At 28.7% G+C, this 19,874-nt stretch overlaps 3 protein-coding genes across 3 annotated transcripts; 2 read left to right on the top strand and 1 right to left on the bottom strand.

Moving 5' to 3' along the window:
- Positions 1–1,554: 1,554 nt before the first annotated feature.
- LOC111027046 (TP53-regulated inhibitor of apoptosis 1-like) lies at positions 1,555–3,208 on the top strand. Its single transcript, XM_022305257.1, has one exon. It carries the CDS (start codon positions 1,781–1,783, stop codon positions 2,003–2,005), a length of 225 nt encoding a protein of 74 aa, XP_022160949.1. The 5' UTR covers positions 1,555–1,780; the 3' UTR covers positions 2,006–3,208.
- A 6,658-nt stretch (positions 3,209–9,866) lies between these two features.
- LOC111027057 lies at positions 9,867–11,891 on the bottom strand. The gene is made up of 4 exons (XM_022305271.1): positions 11,366–11,891; positions 11,120–11,284; positions 10,975–11,070; positions 9,867–10,902 (listed from the first exon to the last, which is right to left on the bottom strand). Exons 1-4 carry the CDS (start codon positions 11,428–11,430, stop codon positions 10,701–10,703), a joined length of 528 nt encoding a protein of 175 aa, XP_022160963.1. The 5' UTR covers positions 11,431–11,891; the 3' UTR covers positions 9,867–10,700.
- A 124-nt stretch (positions 11,892–12,015) lies between these two features.
- On the top strand, positions 12,016–12,796 carry LOC111027056 (39S ribosomal protein L43, mitochondrial). The gene has a single exon (XM_022305270.1). The coding sequence runs from the start codon at positions 12,146–12,148 to the stop codon at positions 12,716–12,718; it is 573 nt and encodes a 190-aa protein (XP_022160962.1). The 5' UTR covers positions 12,016–12,145; the 3' UTR covers positions 12,719–12,796.
- The last annotated feature ends 7,078 nt before the right edge of the window (positions 12,797–19,874 follow it).

The following is a 19,874-nucleotide window of genomic DNA, read 5'->3' as shown; positions in this document are numbered from 1 at the left end:
GACGTGCGACAGTACGAACAGAGTCGGCGGTATGAACTATGGTCAAAGTTTTAAACAACGACAATAAAAGGCGTAAACGGCAATGGTAAACAGGGCACAGTTCACAAAAATCTCACGAAAGTTGTGCAGTTGTGCTATGTCCAGAGGCTGAAAAGCGAGTCGTCGGTACTCGCAAGTCGTTCGTAATTCGTAGCTTGTACATCGTGAATCTTGATGGTGGGAGTTGACTGGGTGGTGGGAAACTGGAAAAAACGTCTCGCAAAAACCGTTACAAAACACAACAATAAGATGTAAAAACGCGGGAATTATTAAATACATAATTGAATATATATTTCAAGACGGCTCATTTAGGAATACTAAATTCTAAAATTGAAAATTTGAACTCATTTGGCGGTTGGCTAGGTTGGGTTATCTTTTTCTTTTTCTTTTTTCTCTTTTTTTTTTTCTCCATGAAATTTCGGGACAAGTACCCCAATCCCGTCAGGCGAGGGTCCCGAGCCGATTTCAAATATCTTACCGACTTACGGTATTCACTATTCTTACTACTCTCGTAACCTACTCTTACGTGATAAATGAAAACGTGAACTACTGAACCCTACTTGACCCGTACGAGCTGGATTAATGATATTTTATCTTGTACGATCAAGGTGATATAAATTATAAATTAATATGCCCGAACTTCTAATCATAATTCATAATATCAAATATGTACTAATACACAGTAAACTCCTATCAAAACAAGTCAAAATAATATTTAAAAATATTTTTTAACCGTAGGAAATAATAATTATTATAATAAAATTGTGATAATTACAACAAAATAAGATAATCGTTACATTTTAAATCGAGTGAATATCTTATGTTGTAAAAATTTTAACTTCAAACGCTCATAAAAATTTAATTTAACTTTCCGGTAGGCATTTTTTTTTTTTGTAAACGTAGCTAAACTTATGAAAAATTTAGTATTACATTTTCAAGTTATTATCCAAGCAAATTTTTTCTTATCGACATTAATTAATAAAAACCGAAAATGTCAAGTCTAAATATTTTTAAAATGTTATGGTATTTAGAGAATGATAATATAAACATTCGGTGGAAATGTCAAATATCTACAGTCATTTTTTAACTTTTTATGAGTTTCACCAAAAACCAAAATTGATTTTTCGTAAAAATTCCTGTTTTACATGACGTGCCTTCGATTTAAAATTATGACCTCCCTAACCTAACCTAGAGGTTTAGCCATGCTACCTATACACTATTTTAATTCGAGGGCTTCACGGACAGCCTGCACCTCTGCAGTGCCTTACTAGCACTATCTTAAATCGTAGTACCTAGACTGTCTGTGCTCGGTAATCATAACCTACAACCGGCTACTGGTAACTGGTTACTTCTCCTACTACACATTAGTTCGGTGCTATTAATAATTAAGCTGAAACTAAAAAATATAAATATTTGTCATAATACTAATTATTAGTAAATTAACATTCATGATTAATGGTAATTACTAATTAGTATCTGCTTTCTTGAAATAATTTATAAATAATAAATATTATAATAATGACGTAGTAAAGCGCAGTGTCTCTAATCTGTACATAAAGATAATAGACTATAGAGGCAATATCAGAATTCGCAATATTATTATTCATAACAGCCGATACTTAAACAGCCTTTATACGATAAACTATAATTATTAGTTATTAATTATCTCTCACCAATCTGGTTAAGTTGATTTTATTATATTGAAATTGAAAAATCAAATGATATTAAAATATAAATCGAAATGGATAGCTTTCATGTTCCATGCAACCAAATAAAAGATGAATATCAAAAATGTTTCAGTTCCTGGTTCACCGAATGTTATATGAAGGGCGATTATGATGACAAAAGGTGTGCCAAAAAATTTGATCAATATCAAAAGTGCCTTCGTGAAGGTATGCAAGTTCATGCTTTGGATATTGAAGATGTATTAAAACCTTACTTGGGAACCGATCGCATGAAGAAATGAAGTTACAATACATTTTGATGAAACAACTAATGTGTTCAAAAATTATATTAATTTAGTAAGTACCTAGGTATTTGTTAATAGATTGGAAAGTATCTAGTTATTCCTTAATTTATAAGTTTTGTTAACTTTTAGCTGTTGAGTAATTTTGTATAACTAGATTATTAGTTCTATGTTTGTATAAGGTATCTTTCTATTTGTGTTATACTTATAACTTACTTATTAGAATGTCCAACTTTTGTCAATGTATCTACTACAACTAATATGTGCATACAGTTTTATAATTAACTTAGTTATTTAATACGAGTGCTACATTCTTTGTACTTACACTGAGTATAATACAACAAAATATATTCTCAGTGGTACTAAAAGTTATGCTTTTAAGTGTATTTTAGTTGTATTCAATGTTAGATTTTTAACTAGTAAATTTTATTATTACCTCATTTTAACTATTTATGTGTAAGTTGCTACTATCTAATGCTAATGGAAGGTATTACAATTTAAAAAATATAGTTTAATAAGTAACTAATAATAGATAAGAAAATACTTAGCCAATTTACTAGAAGTCTTGTAAAGAATAACTCGCACCACCTCTGAGTTTTCTTCAAAGAAATCAAGTAATATTAAATATTAAAACTATTATGCTGCTATTACCGATTACATAATGTAACATTTTTTTAGTGATTTTTTCACCATATCTGTGGTGAAAAGATCAATGTTTTGTATTTGTGTTTGATTTATTCCTTTAGATAAATGACAATATTATTATTCTTTTATTATCTGTTTATTGGCTCCGAATAGACCATACAAGGCTAACACAAAGAGGGCCCAACCTATGTAGATATGTGAACAGTCTAACATAATATTATAATAACAGTAAATAAATGACATCAAAAAAATTATCATCCCATCCAATACGAACAAAGTATTAGGACCAAACACCATATACCAAAAACATCACAAATATAACCTGCAGCATAAAAACAGACTTTTATAATACAATTTATTAAACGTAGCTGTATAAATACAATAATATGACTGCATATATTGTATATATATATTTAATTACATTACCGTGAATTTATAAGTGTTAACTAACCAATTTTTATATTATGTACCTTCTCTGATTTAAAATCAGAAACTTATAATCGCTGTTGTTGATGTTTTTTAGTTCAATGAAAAAAATAAATACTACATCTATTCTTTTTATTCCTACATATTAATATTTTAGTCTATTTTTTCAATATTTTAAACTTGTTGCATCAAAAGTGTTGATGCAAATTGGGAGTGACTATTGACTACTGACTAAGTATACTTCATAATGTCTAATAGTCTAAAATATTATAAATTATAGTCCACATAGCAAACATGATAATAGTTTATAGTTGATTCAGATAAAAAATTATTGTAATTATGTACAGACTACAAATTTAGATATTTTAAGTTAGTTATTAAATTTAGTTATTATCCAAGGATAATTAAAAAATTTTTAGACAAAACTAATGGACTTGGGTTTGACACATTTTTATTTTGAAAACCAATTAAAAATATTCATCAAGACGTCTACTAAAGCATAGCTGTGGAAATTTATCATTATTACAAAACAAAAAACAAAAATACAAAATACTAAAATTCTTATTTTTTAAATTGGCAATATTTTATTGAAGAATTTAAATAAATAAAATCTCTTCAGCCATTCTCCAACTAACACATGACTAATTAATATACATTTTCAAAATTAAAATCCGCCAAATCCATGTCTTTTAATTTTGTCGTTTGAATGGCATGTTGTATACTTAATGACATTTGTATCATTGACATGTGACTGCATACGCAAGCGGTGAGCTGTCAGTGCCTGGTACTCAACAACGAATTACTTATTCTAATATTCATTTACTTCTCACACAATGACACAGCTCAAATATAATTGTTATATGAAATGCCAAAATCACGATGTCTCTACATAGTGGCCTAAATATTACTCCTTAAAACATATCACACTCCAGTCCCCATAAGGTAACTATGTTAGTGATACAGCCAGACTGTATCTCTTAGGCCATACGCACAATGCAACAAATTTACATTTAGCAGGCAGGATCAATATTCTTCTGTTGTTAGCTTTATGTGAGTAAACTACCTAATACAAAGCTTGAAGTTAAGAATACTATTTTTGGCACCGCATAGACTTTTATTGATATATTAATTTTAATATGAGTTGAAACGCCATCAAGTATTACAATTTTGAAATGTTCATAACTTTCTACATTGAGTGTAGGTTGGAGCAAAAACAAATAGTACACTAATATCCTATTAAAAAATAAATACAATTCAAATATTATAATATAACTATTCACTATTCACTATAAATTATGAAATGTATGATTACAAATTTTAAACCATGTCACATGTTTTCATATACATATTTATTTTAATTGAATTAAAGAATACAATATTAAAACTTGGCTTTACACAAATCATTTATGTAGTGTATTTACATTGTCATTACACATTATAATAAATGTAAAAGGATGAAGGGGCCTTTGTATGCTTAATGTAGGTCCAGCTTTTGTTGAATCTATACTTTGCATCATACAATTTAGATTAAGAAGTTTTCATGTGTTTTCTGCTAGAGTATCTACTCTTGGTAATGCACTTATGCGAAGTGCCAATATGCACTTTTACTAAACCATAGATTAAGAATCTTGATAAATCTCACTGATTTTGTTATTCCCACTAAGAGTTCTCAATGCCATTATAATTTTCATGAAAATAATGACTATCCAGTTGATTTTTTCTTAGAATTCCAAGATTATTCAATAAATCATCATATATTCAGCAAACCGTTCAATAAATTCTTTAGTAATACGTTATCACAATCTTTTCGAGATCTTGTATTGAAGGAACTGGTACAGTGATTATTGGTATTAGTATCTGAAAAATATACATAAATTAATATTAAAAAAAGCTAATTGTATGTTTTGGATTCTTAACGAAAACAACTTTTCATTTCTAAAGTTAAGAGAACTCCGTGCCTGCATGCGTTGTCTCCGTCTTACACATTTACCATTCACCAGTTTCTATAATGTGCTGTTAGTGTTTTGGAGCGAATTGACTTATTATCAAACTTTTATTCAAGAACATCATCTGTGTTCTCTTGTTTTTTACGATATTTTAATTTATAAGTGAATAATGAGCATTTTCAAATATTAATATTTTACATAGCAACCTCACATACAAATTTATCAACAAGAAAAAATATTTTATACATTTTGTTTAGTTGTCTTTATTACTTATAATGCATAATATATACCGGGAGTTGCAAACCTTTTTCAGGTCAAGTGCCAAAATTAAAAAACAAAATTTTAAAAAGCGTGTAAGAAGATATCCCTCTGCTCAACAGTAGGTTACAAACTTACAAGTGGGTCACTGCAATGAATGATGTTAAATATGGATTTAATGATAACAAATCATCGAATACATAAAACGATTCTGAGCGATGACAGTCACCATATAATATTACTTAGTATATTTTATGATATTAATTGTGATTGAAGTAATTTATTCTATTAGTCATTAGAACCATGGGCGCCCATTGGGGAGGGAAGACAGGGCACTTGCCCCCCCTGGAAAAAAATATTATGAACTTGTAGCTCAATAAATATTACCACAATATTACCTTATTACCGAAATTTTTTAATTTGACCCCCCCCCCCTAAAATGTTACCTATGGGCGCCCATGATTAGAACTACAATAGGTTAAATTAATTTTTGCCAAAAATAAATTACATTTGAAAAGTCATTGTGTGTATAAAATATAATAATTATACTCTAAAGGTTTCAAACACCCACAAATAATAATTATAAGTTACAACAAAAATCATTATTCTTGGTTTGAATATGTAATTACATCCAAGTTTGAACTTCAAATGACTATAAAAAAAACTGTGCTAACATGTTTTTAAATGAGTGTAACTTACACGTAACCTTGTTTTAAATTTGTATTATTATTATTATTATTAATTTATAGCTACAAATAATTTGTAAATTTTGAATTTATAAATGTTGTCAACATTTAAACGTTAGATGCTTGTAAAAAAAAAGGCAATATATTTTAAAATGTCTGTAAACAGCTCTAAAGAAGTCAAAATATTTTTCAACTATAAGAAATTATGAAATAAACGCTTTGTCTAAATTTCAAATATCTAGTAATTTTTTTTTTAATCGCGACAAAATAAGATGATAGTTTAATGAAAAATTGAGTGAATATCTAATGTTGTGAAAGATTTTGAACATCAAATGCTCATAAAAACTAAATTTGACTTTCCAGTAACCTTTTTTTTTTATGAAAGCAAACAAACATATGAGGCATATTGTATTAAATTTTCAAATCTTTAATTTAAACAATTTTTTTTTATGTATTTCTCACTCAAGGTTGGGCACATTTATCATTTTTATTATTTCAACTATGTATTATGTACACAAACACATATAAGAAAAATAAAATATACATCATTGTAAAATCAATACATTCATTGTTTCGTTCAGAATGTAAAATATGATCATATGAAGGTCTGTTTACTGAGAATAAAAAAAAGTAAGTAATAATTATTATACATATTTCATTATGTGCTCTTTTGTTGACTTTCATTTTATAAAATATATGCTTAAATAAATTATCATTAGGTATTATTTATTATTTTACTAATAGTTATTACTTATAATACTATATTTTAAATGGAATTTCTGTTGTTTTTTTCGAAGATGAAGTTCTTATTATTAGAAACTTATAAAATTCTTTCTTCAAAATATGTCAAGAAAAATAGTTTAATTAATTTTGACGTGCCATTGAAATTTGGTCAATGTGCCACTTCTGGCAAGCTTGTCATAGTTTTGCCACCTGCTATATCCACAAGCCTTAAAAAAATTAGCTGGGCGCCGCATGAGGCTCGCGTGTTTGACATGTCTAATCTATATAATTACTCGCAACTACCTATTGGACAGTGGATTGCTATGCTGGTAAAAGTGCATCATTTTGTTATCCAGTGAGACTGCATCTTGCAAGCATACTCATAATTATTAGGAACAGTAAACACAAATCTCCTTTCATCATATCAAATAATAGTAGCTAGTAGGTATTAAGTATTTTTAAATTAAAAACTTCAACATTATTTTGTACTATTGTTATGGTCAATATCAGTAGGTACATTAGATTGATACAATAGTAACACACAGCACCTGAAGCATATTATAAGATATCATGACAAATCAGCACTTATGGAATATATATAGTTATAATATAAAACTATGGACATTCTCAAGAGTGAATATTATGAACACCAATCACCAATGATAAGTCTTAGATTTCCATAATGTGTAAATTGGTTTCCAAACATATTATTCATATATAGTTTGAACTTTTTTTGTTTTGATTTAATTAATTCTCACATACTTAATGTTGGGACAATGATCAATATGAATATGTTAGAATTACAATATTACAAATATCAAATATTATACATAATTTTGATTGCTATTGCCTACCTTCTCAGAGATTTGTAGCATTTCTACCACCATATTGTCATTTCCAGCCAATTATATCTTAGTCTGTGGTTTCATCGTAACAATAATGTTTCACCTAAACCACGATTATCACCTTTTTGCTTTCATCTCAAAATTATCATACCTAAAATCAAAAATCTTTTTAATATAATTTAAAGGTATTATGGACAACCTGAGGGGAGGGTCCTTGAAAAAATACCGACACTAGTTAAAAGTGGTAACAACCAATTTTTATCTTTCGGTTTAGACATTAATTTTTAACAATCTTTAATACTAATTTCTCAACGTTCTTTAATTAGAACTTATAAAACTAAGTTCTAGTCATCAGTTGTTAGATACAGGAATTTATTACTATTGGATAAGTATCTTGTTTTATTAATACATTCTCTATAATATTACACCAGTAAATATGAATGGTCTCCAAAATTTTCTTTCATTGTATTGTTAAATAAATGATATATATAGATATGTATTTTTTTTCAATTTGTTTTTTTGAAATAAAAAATTATGTCCGTAATCGGCAACTATTAACTAAAGTATCACTCTGTATATTTATATGATTTTCGATTTATTTTACTTTCGACATTAAGTACTAACCTTAAAGATAGAGAACGTTATCTGAAATGTCCCCATTTTCTTTCAGATGGTTAATCAATTAACATACATTTTTAACTCTCTGTTAAAAAAAGCACTCTTATTATGCAACATTTTTATTTTAAATTTGACTTTTTTTACAGTTTGTTGAGATATATCCCAAAACAGCATGCGCATTCTTGGATTATTCAAACCCTCAGCATTTAGTCATCAATTTTAATTATGTTTTTAGTCACATTTAAGTCACCAAAATCAACTTTTCTTTCCCTGTAGAATATATTAGTAACAATATTATTTTAAATAATAACAATAAATAAACTAATAAAGAGTACAGTAACTAAATAATTAAAAATAAATAATGATATTGATTACATGGAAGTATTGGTGGAATTTATCATCCTTTTTGGAGTTACCGGTATTTGAATATCCAAGCTTTGTGTTGCTTTGATAATATCAATGTTTGATGGTCCAGAAATATTAGAAAGATCACTCATCTTTATTGGTATAACTTCTATATCGCCAACAATCAAAGGCCTAAAAATATTAGAACTACCATCAAGTAATTACACTAAGTGCAAGACAGTAAAAATTTTATCTATCATGTCCTATCAGTTGTAAAGTTTTGGAATAACTAAATTAATATTATTCATAACAGAAATATATATATTCAGTCCATTCAATATATAGGCGTAATAATATACATTTTAGGTATTTTACTGATTCAATGAATCTATTTAGGTCCATGCTTTTATAAATATTGAGTACAATATGGTCTATGGTAATCCGTATAGCTTGTACTAGAGAGCCTTAATAATTAATTTTTATTATTAAGGCTCTGTAGCTTATATTGATGACCTAATGTGGCACATACACAATGAATAATATTGACCATGTTTGGCTTATGTTGAAGGTACTTCCAATAATATTGAGAATATCAAAACTGATTTGATTTTTATTGATCGTGTATGGGTCACAAGACCGTGTAACAAATACATTCTGTAATTGTAGAGCGAATGAATAATTTCTAATGATACAATAAACAATATTTATATTTAATAATGCCTACACAATATTGCACATAAAATATAAAATATAAATGATAAATTTAATTAAACGTAAATACTAAATACCGTTGGGCAATATTGGCAGACGCCAGACGGCAATGGGGCATGGGCGCTTGATAGTTGATGCAGCCCATCATAGATAATATATAGAGGATAGGCTATTCCAATACCTACAACCACGAACTACTACATGTAGTAGTTCGTGCCTACAACCCATGGGTTCGCGTGCCGGAAGAGCCCCAGACTAACATTGGTTATGGTAACCTAGTTATCAATGGTTACGTTATCCTGTTATCTTGTCAATATATTTGAATTAGGAGTACGAAATGACGAAATTTGAATTATTAAACATTTTACTGAGTATAGAGAATCAATAAGAAAATATCCAATAGGTAATTTCCAGTAGCCATTCATTCCGACAACAAGAAACACTAAAGCATTTCTTGCTTCTGGAATTTCGTCATTGTCCAACTCATAGTCTGTGCCCATATTCACATAGCCATATACATTTTGACAAGTGTCAATTTCTACATGTTTTTTTATGCATATTTCATCAACAGTTAAATTACAGTACACTGGTCCTTGTTTACATTTGATACTAATAGCATCTAATGATTCTTGTGTAAAACCCGGCTTTCCATCAACTACTGTATACCAACGACGCAGTGTTCTGGTATGTGGTAGAATATTTGAAAAGGAATTGCGCACAAAATCATATGCCTTGGGTGAATAGTAATGAAGAGTTAATGCAAACCTCCTAATTTCATTACTATATAATTTCTTATTCTCCAAATTGTTGGCTATTAAACTGTTTAAAACATCTGAACCCAAAGCCTAGGAAAAATAATTATATAAAAAAAAAAAATAATAATATTATTCTTATTTGCAGTTAACACTCAACCAACCACTATAATCAATAAAATATGACTGTAACATAGTTTAGATTACATTTAAATCCAAGGCCTAAGTAAAAAAAAAAAAACATATATTGTGTATTTGCAGTTATCGCTCTCAGCCAACCACCAAAATGAATTAAATATAGTAGCAATAGCTTATGTATATAAATATACATTTTTGTTAAACAAAATATATTTGTTTAATTTCATTGTTGTATACTTTCTTATTCTTCAAACTGTTTTCCCGTGTTTTTAATATATCCAAAACCAAAGATTAAATAAAACAGTTTATTTATTAAAAAATAATCATTTTTTTGTGTATTCCAAGACAACACTATGATACACACACACTGAACTAACCACCAAGATAAATTGAACAAAACAGTAAAACAATTTGTACATAAAAGTTTTTATTTTATATTAATGGCGGATCTGGTTACTGAAAAAACACTTAAACATATACTAAACATAAATGACAACATTAACAATCAACATATCCAAATTCACCTTCAAATTGTCTGCTGCAGCATCTGAAATATAACAATTTGACTGCAAATCAGAAATTATTGATTGCAAAGATTGGACCTAAGTTTGTAAACGACGATTTTTTTCCATCAAATTTTTAGTTTTTGAGCGAAGACCTGAAATGGTTGATTGGACAACAGGAAAATTGCGACGTGCTCTATTAGGACTACTAAAATCATTAATGCTAAGGTCCCCAAAACGTGTAGAATTACTGGATTTTGAATTTTTTTTGGCAAGAGGTGAAATAGAATCAAATAATTTTCTGAAAACAAAAAATTATTTTATTTTGGTTATTCATATAATAGGTAGGTAATAATTATGAATATAAATTTACCTCTTAGCATTCACTGGTGAATCTTCCATAAATGTATCATTATTATGTTCTAATGTTTGGGACAATGGTGAATTTAAACTGGTTGTAGCAGTAGCACTGAAATTTAAAATTTATTAAATAAATTTAAAAAAAAAAGAAAACTTACTTTTTAGAAGCGAGAGGAACAGCATCTCTTAAAAGGATCATTTGGCCTCCACTACTGATAAAATGCTCCTCATCAAAATGCTTAGAACATACACTATGCCAATTACTGACCTCAGTAAGCCCAAAAGCCTGCATCCAGGCACCTCGCCTATCATCTTTAGGAAATCTATTATATTATAATAATTAAATTGATCAGAGAAAAACAAATTATGACAAATAATATTTTATATATAATTCTAATACTTACAAATGGAAAGATAATTCTTCATTTGTATTGGATTTTGATTTGCACACCACGCATATGTGCACCATTATAATAAATTGAACGTATATTATGTTAAATAAAATGTCAAATAGAATAATATGAAAAATATTATGGAGGTACGTGACAAAAGTTAAATAATTTGAATATTCAAATAATTGACAATTAAAAAAGGCACGAAATTTGTATATTCAAAATGACAATTTAAAAAGGCACGAAATTTGAATGATTGATAAACGAAAAGTGATAAGTGATAACCGTTGAACCACATTGGACCATCCTACTACCACTCTGGTTTCTTGGGTGCTCTCTGAACACGCGAATATTTGTTGAATGGCCTATCCTCTATATATTATCTATGCAGCCCATGAACTAAGATATATCTTAGTTCATGATGCAGCCATACATGATATGCGTTATCTGTGGCTTCAGCGGTCAGTGATTGCAAGGGATGAATGATTTTTGTGATTGTCTGAATTCAGTAAGGCAACGAACAACATAACAATAAAAAAAATAAGAAATATTTGTTTAATGGCAGCACTGGGACAACAAGGTTTCTCGATTCCCTTCTCTTCTGTTTATTCTGTGATTGTAGGTAATAGATATCACAGTGATGAGTGATAAGAGATAAGTACAGTTCACACGAGTTTCTGGCTTGTTTAATTCTCGATTTTCTCATTAAATTGTTTCAACTCCGAAGTCATAAAATCTGTAATTTTTAAATGAACAAATAATAAAAAATTTGATAATTCATATTACCAAACCATGTCGAGCAGTCGTTTTACACCAAGAGGTTTTCCCAGGGTTCCGCTTCAGAATGGTATTGGGCGTTATATCTGTCAATTGAAAAGAGTCACATTAAGATTTTGTAAGAGCAGTGGGTCTAGTCGAGGAATCCGTGATTTCATCGAAACAGATCTAGTAAGTTTTGCACAAGATCACCCAGGTACAGCTTTGTACTTGAAGCCTCGTCGTCACAAGTCACCTTCATTTGTCGCCGAATATTTGAATGGCGAACGAGAAGTAATCTCTTGTCACAACTTCACTGCACAACAAATGATCAAGTGGTTAAATTTATACTCCACCCGATCTGGTATACCGCTTATGAGGTATGTAAAAATGTGGCATACAGAATGTCCTTCTATTCAAGGAGTCTGGAGTCCTTTTACAAACAAGGATCCTGCTTTAAATATCACACAGTTCCCATCTGATATATTATCAAAGCCTGTATGGGTAGAAAAATCAGCAACAGAAGAGTTAGTAGAAATGATAAATAAACAAAAAATCAGTGATGATAATGATGACGATACACAGAAGGTTCAAGCGGCTCAAGTGTAAATGAAAAGTTTTCAATAAATCGTTAGTTACATGATTTTCATATAAATGTCTTACAATAAAATTCTATTCACTATTTTGTATGATGGTTTTTTTTTGTAGTAGTAGTAGTATTTGTACAAATAAGTATTTTTTTAATAATGTATATTTGTATTGCCTAAGTTAAATCAATAAAATATGCATATGTACCTACATATAATTAGTTTAAACATTTTATTTCATAGCATAAAAAATCTTTTAATGAAAACCATTAGTGGAAATATGGGTGAATATTCTTACCGATGTGTAATTAATTTTTAGAGGAAACAAACCGTAAAAATAAAAAAAATAAAAATAAAACTTAAAAAACATAATATAAAAAATGTGAAAATATTTCTTTTTAAATATTTTATTTTTTGACATTAAATTAGGTAAAAATAATACTTTCAAAAAAATTTTCAAAGTCATAGGTGGCCCAGGATGAAAGAATCACTTTGTAATTTGTATATTTAATAAATTTTATAAAAATATTGAAATAAGAAATATTTTTATCATTCTTCATTTACTATAATATGGGTTGTAATGATTTTATTAAATTTATAGTAATTACTAATTAGTAATAAAGTATGACTTGGGTAAGATATAGAACAAAATAACATAATTAAGTACTGTAAATTTCCTAAGCAGACCTTTCATTCTTAATCTTTGTATTATTTTAGTGAATAAAATTGAGTCAGTCAACACTCAACAGCAAGGTTAGGCATTAACAAGTTACTAGTTTTTTAGAAGTAACTTCCAACTTCTTGGGTTTCATTTTTTCTATGTTATTCCCAAACCACAGATTAAAAATATATTCAAATTTGTTAAAATTAATTTTATAAAAAAATTTTTTTGAAATATTAAATATAATAATTAATAAATACTTATTAATTATTATACATATATTTTCTCATTAACTTAACAAGTTAAAAAAAAATAGGTGACTTGTCAACCCTTGCTCCACAGTTATTAATGTGTTAATTTTTTTCATCCTGGTGTTAATTTTTAAATCTATTACAATTTAAAGGTGGTGAAAATATGGGTTTTGAACGATATCTACACATCCTAAATTCTTATAGATTTTATTTAGTACTAACAACAAAGGTGAAAATTAGTAACTATTAGTTATGCTTATGAATTATGATACCTCTGAAACAACATGAGTATATTAAAAACATACAATTTATTTATCTTACAGAGTTACAGTCAGGTGTGGATTGCTTGCCCGAGATATAGTAATTTGACTGTTTAATTGTATAGTAATGGTAAATGCCAAATGGTAATGTAATTACTAATTAGTAATATTAAAACTTGTTAATGGTTGTTACTTGTGTTTTGTTTTTATTTTTCTTCCTAATGTATACTTACAGAAAACAATAAATAATACATGTAAAGACTATATCTAATGAACTAAACTATAAAACAAAGATATTGCTATGTACTAAGTACTGACGTCCTGCCAATACACATATTATATTAGGACGTTCCTTAATTTTAAATTTTAAAATATGTTAGGTCTCACCATGGGCGTCCCCAGACATTTTTCTAGGGGGGGGGGGGCAAAATTAATTTAAAAAATAAATTAAAATTTTTTTATACATTTTATTTATAGTAAATTATAATATTTCGTCATTATTAAAATTATGAATTAAAACATTACAATAAGGTAGGTATTATTATTACAATTAAAACATAAAAAAATATTATTATACATCATTCTTTTTCATTAAATATAAATTTCAATCTCCGTGGTCCGTAGACATTCTCTACAAAATTGTGTCAGTGCATTTTCAATAAATTTTTCTTTATTTGAATTTACTTTTTCTCTATGAACACTCAACATGCATATTATTCCATTCAGTCTATCGTCGCCCATCGTTGATCGTAACCATGTTTTAACGCTCCTTAATGTACTAAAAGAACGTTCTGCTGTACAGCTTGTAGCCGGAAGAGACAAAAATATTTCCAAAGCAACAGCTATATTTGGAAAAAACGCACAGTTACGATTTAACAAATCGATAAAATCAATATCTTGGCAGTCCTTATTTTGCCAAAAACTGTACCAACTTTCCACTTCAGCTTGGAGATTATCAATTTTATAGAAATCAGCAATTTTTTCAATGCTTTCAAAATACATTTTTTTCTCCAATTTCTTAAAAATGTTGGGGTGAAGATATTGTAGTAAAAATGCATTATCATTTTTTTTCATCAAAACGTTCTTTTATAGATTGTAAAATTGAAACAATATGTGTTTAGGAACACACGGATAGTATAAAAATTGGAACTTGGTAATAATCTTCACAACTCTCAGTTTCATGGTTCACTCTTAGTGACTGTTTCTTTACCGTTCTTGGACGTGTAATGACAATATCTAAATCAATGGCGATTGATTTCCCTTCGTTAAATAATGTTTGGAAAATGTTATCAGCGTCATTTCGATGATTATCGAACAATATTAGTAATGAATTAATATGCTCGCTGACTTTATATAGATCTACTGAGACGCCTTGTAATATATTTGTCACAGGTTCTAAAATAGCACTGTATTTTGCCATAATAATCATAGAAATTAAGAATGATGAATTTGAGACCGCAGAATATAAGTAATGAGCTCGTTGCCTTGTATTGGAATTTGAATGTACTTCATTATTTGATAATGATTTCAAACTTGTCATTATTGAAATAAAATGTTCTGAAAATACTATTATATTTAGACGACCAGCGTGTTTCACAAAATAGTGGTATGTTAGGGATAAGTTTTCTTCTAAGCGTACTTTCACGGAAAATCTCATAATATCTTTTATAGTTCCAGTAGTATTACGAATAATCATTATTTTATTTAAAACATTTATAACTAAATTTAACCTGTGATTAGAACAATGAAAAAATAACGCTTTGTTATATTTATCACGAATTAATTTACTAACACCATAGATTAAATATACTAAGTATATTTAATCTATGCTAACACCGCCTTCTTGTCCAGCCATTGTAGCACAACCATCATATCCTTGCCTATAAAGTTTGTTTAAATTTAAACCACAGTCAGTCATAAATGATTTAATGTTTGTAGCTATAATAGATTGAGCATTTAATTTGTCTAACGGAGTAAAACCTAAAAATTCTTCCCGAATTTTTGGCGGATTTGAGTGTTTGTCTAAAAATCGAATTCCTATTGACAATTGTTCTGTTCCAGAAATATCTGCAGTTGCAGAGTACCCGCGCGCCGCGTATAATAATAATGACAGGTATATTATTATGTAAGTGACACGATAATATACACAATGTAACAGCAAACAGCTAATAATTTATTGCCATGTGAGCACTCAAAAAATACATTAAGATAAAATAGTTCGATTATTATTAATGAAAGTTTTCATAGATAGCCGTCAGCCGTGCGTTGACATAATATGTTATGGAAACTTAGTAGATCAATTTTTAGAAACTAATTTATCATTTGGAATTTTACCAATTTCTGTGGAAATAATATTATTCTAGGGGGGGGGCAAGTGCCCCGTCTTGCCCCCCCTGGGGACGCCCATGGGTCTCACCCCCCTATATGAGTGCGTGTACCTAACTATAAAAATGAGCTACAAAAAGTTTTAAACCAATCGGTTAAAGTTAACCCGTGTCGGACTTGTAATTTAAGTTTGAACTCCTTACATTTTTCAATATTTACGAAAATTTCCATAAATATTTTGATAACCTTTATAAATATTGACATTTTTTAAATTATATGTTGTAAAGTAAATTGAATTTTCTTTAAGTTTTATAATTTTACATTTTTTAATACCTCCAATGGTTCACGAAGGGTACCTATATGGACTTAACCGTAGAAAAACACGATACCGATTGGAAATAAGAGTAACATAGTAACGATTAGTAATAAGTAATAACTAACAATATAATATAGAATAAATGATGATTATGTGCACGGAAAAAAAAGCTCCTTACCAACAAACACTAAACATTTAATGATTACCTATGCTCTAATTAATGATATTTATTATTTATTATTTATTTTGACATTAACAAAATTTAAAACAAGGTTCCTGTACAACACTACAACAGAATTTATTTTTTATAATGTAATGTTATGTAATTGTACAGCGGTTCTTAACCTGTGGTCCGCCGTCCTCGGCCCCCTGGGGGTCCGCAATACTCACGTCGAGGGTCCGCGGCAGCCTTACCACCTAACATAAGTTAATACGTGACATGAGTGAAATATTACAAAAAAAGGTATTCGACAAAAAATTGGTAGGGGGGGTCCGTGTTCTACAAAAGGTTAAGAACCGCTGGTATAGAATATTGTCAAAACTTGTGAAAACCATATGGTAGTATAGAAATAAAAATATTGAGTACCTATCTATCTAAGTTACAAATTGAAAAATCAATAAAATAAATTACATCTAGTGTATCGTATTCGTATATGACATTCAAAAACAACTTGTCAGCGGCGTCGAAATTGCGGTGAGGGGGGGGGGGATACACCTGCCTCCGAGGACAAAAAAATCCAATTTTTAAATGGCCAGAAAGAAAAATATATGTCATGAAAATGTCATTATGTGTATAAAATTAAGTATTTGTAAATTATGATGGAATCACAAAAATATCAATTTTTCTTCCGAGGAGGTTAAGATACAAAAAATGTTAACTGTTTACATCATGAATTAAGATAAATAGTATATCTGTAATCACTAATCTGTATATCTTAATTCATGGTTTACATCACGGCTTTAGATAGTACTAGATAGATACTATCTAAAGCCTTGGTTTACATACAAACTATTTTTGTATAGATGTTAAATATTGTTTATCATTATTAGTGAATTTTCACTGTCTGTGACCTGTTGCCCGTGCGTGTGTGTGACTATTTTTGTAATAGTGTTTCAGTATCTGAGTATTGTATTGTTATCAAATGCTTTTTTGTCTTAATTTAAATGGTTAATGAGACATGACACATGAATAAGTGTTATATCTTACTACTTTGGTACTTATTACAATAATACAGGTTGTACCTATTTTATATTTTTAGTATCTGTAGTTTACTTAATGTTTTTGTACATTTAATTTATAAATGCATATTATGTCCTATGTTATTATAAAATTGACGTGTTCAAATTAAAATATGTGCGATTCGATGAAATGTTTATTAAAGACTAAAGTTTAATCAATAATAATATTGGTTTTATGATTTTATGAATTATTACAATACATTTAGAACGGTCTGGTACTAATTAAATTGATACTTGTAGTCTCAACATATTATATTTGCTTTTTAGTTAATAATAGGTACCTATATTTGATAATAGATTCAAATTACAATTGACGAGTGATACATATAACTAACCTTTGGATGTCGTTTTCACTAAACTCAGTCTTGGAACTGAAAAATACAAAACTTAGGACTATGTAAAGCGTATAAAAATAATAAGACCCCCGAAGGTGAATGGTTGAATAATATTCTTGGGTTTATATTTTTAAATCCTAATGACGAGGGTTTTGTTGATGACTTTATGTCAACAACACCAACCGATACTAAATTTCAAATGTTTGCTGACTATTTGACTGACAATTATATAGACAACAATTCATTATTTCCACCGTATATCTGGGCAATTGCATCATCATCGTCGGCACTTACAACGAATGCATGTGAATCCTTTCACAGTAAACTTAACTCTGAGTTTTATCATCCACACCCACAAATTTTCAGTTTCATTAGAGTTCTAACAGGTTTTCAAACAGATACGTACATGGTACATATAAGTATAAAACTACCAAGGTCACATAATATAAGTCCGCGAATAACTCCTCAGGGCTCAGACATGTTAACGGACGAAACAAATTCAAGCTGCTTTAGACCAGTTTAATAATAAATTGATTTCGAGAACTTTATTCATTGAATTAGTTGTAAACAAATACAAAAAATTAAATTAATCAAAACAAATAAAATCTAAGCTAAAGTTATATTAAGATTTTTGACATCTTTGTCAAAATCTATATTGTATACATTTGTTTTTTTTAATTTTACAAATAATTATTTTAATTGGCTAACTTTTTTTATATTCATAATTATACTATTTTATATAAACTTACAGCAATATGTGTATAAGCTCAAACTTATAAGTTGGTACTATTGAGATACTATCGAAAAAATAATCGGTTTTAATTTTGGTGCAAATTACAATTCCTATTGCTTACTACCTGAGGATAGTGCAAATTACAAACTCATTTTTTGCTCTTTTAAGACTTAACATCAATACTAGTGTTCTACATAATATTATTATAACCAATTACAAATAATACAAATAATGGAAAACTTATGAAGCTTTTTAAACAACAAATATTTTTATTTGGAAAATGCTTAAATATTTTTTGATTATTTTTACACTTTAAACATAAAACAAATAGTATAACATGCATAAAGGATGTTCTATTTAAAAGTATAATGTGGCTCCTTGAGCGACTTGAGGGAAGAACCAACCAGTGAAGGCACTTCGGCTTGAATTTGTGAAATAAATTTAAATTATATATAACTATATAAGTAATAAGTATAGAATTTAAATCGAGGTATTCGCTCTGCTACTATACGTATAGCTATAGGGGTCCAGTGTAGGTTGAGTATATAGTTGAGTATGCACTGTAATGAATGTGTTCAATTTTATTTTATTCGTAAGTTATTGATAAATCATTTGAAGTGTACGAAAAAGGGCTCTGAAAAAAACCGACCAAACAAAGGTCAGTCAGCACATGTTCCTAATAAGGATATTTTATAATTAATGTATTTTGCTAATGTTTGGACACAAGGTCTTGCTTTAGGCATCTTGATTTACTCACTCTGAATTTGAGTGGACTTTATAATTTATTAGCATCCCACACGATGCAATAATAAACAAATGAAAACTGAAATGTAGAGTTAATGATTTATTGGACACTCACATGTGCCAAAACAATGTGTGCTTGTTGCATGAGTGACATAGCGACAAGTGAGTTGTGGAACAAGACGTATTAGGTTAATGTTTTTAATGCTAGGTGATCTTACAATGACACATAACAAATAAAAACGGGAAAAAATAGTACAATATAAAAGTAGAAAATTAATATGAAGGTTATAAATACAAAATATAACTGATAAGTA

This window comes from Myzus persicae, unplaced genomic scaffold (genome assembly GCF_001856785.1).
Source record: "Myzus persicae strain clone G006 unplaced genomic scaffold, MPER_G0061.0, whole genome shotgun sequence".
Taxonomy (NCBI): domain Eukaryota; kingdom Metazoa; phylum Arthropoda; class Insecta; order Hemiptera; family Aphididae; genus Myzus; species Myzus persicae.
The sequence above is the reverse complement of the archived record's forward strand: the minus strand, read 5'-3'. Positions and strand labels throughout refer to the sequence as shown.

Bases quoted from the DNA above. Each gene is read 5' to 3' on its own strand.
- LOC111027046 (XM_022305257.1), top strand. From the start codon at position 1,781: ATGGATAGCTTTCATGTTCCATGCAACCAAATAAAAGATGAATATCAA.
- LOC111027057 (XM_022305271.1), bottom strand. From the start codon at position 11,430: ATGGTGCACATATGCGTGGTGTGCAAATCAAAATCCAATACAAATGAA. The intron at 11,071-11,119 runs GTAAGTTTTCTT...TTTAAATTTCAG, and splicing joins GTTCCTCTCGCTTCTAAAAA to TGCTACTGCTACAACCAGTT. The intron at 10,903-10,974 runs GTAAATTTATAT...TTTTGTTTTCAG, and splicing joins TCACCAGTGAATGCTAAGAG to AAAATTATTTGATTCTATTT.
- LOC111027056 (XM_022305270.1), top strand. From the start codon at position 12,146: ATGTCGAGCAGTCGTTTTACACCAAGAGGTTTTCCCAGGGTTCCGCTT.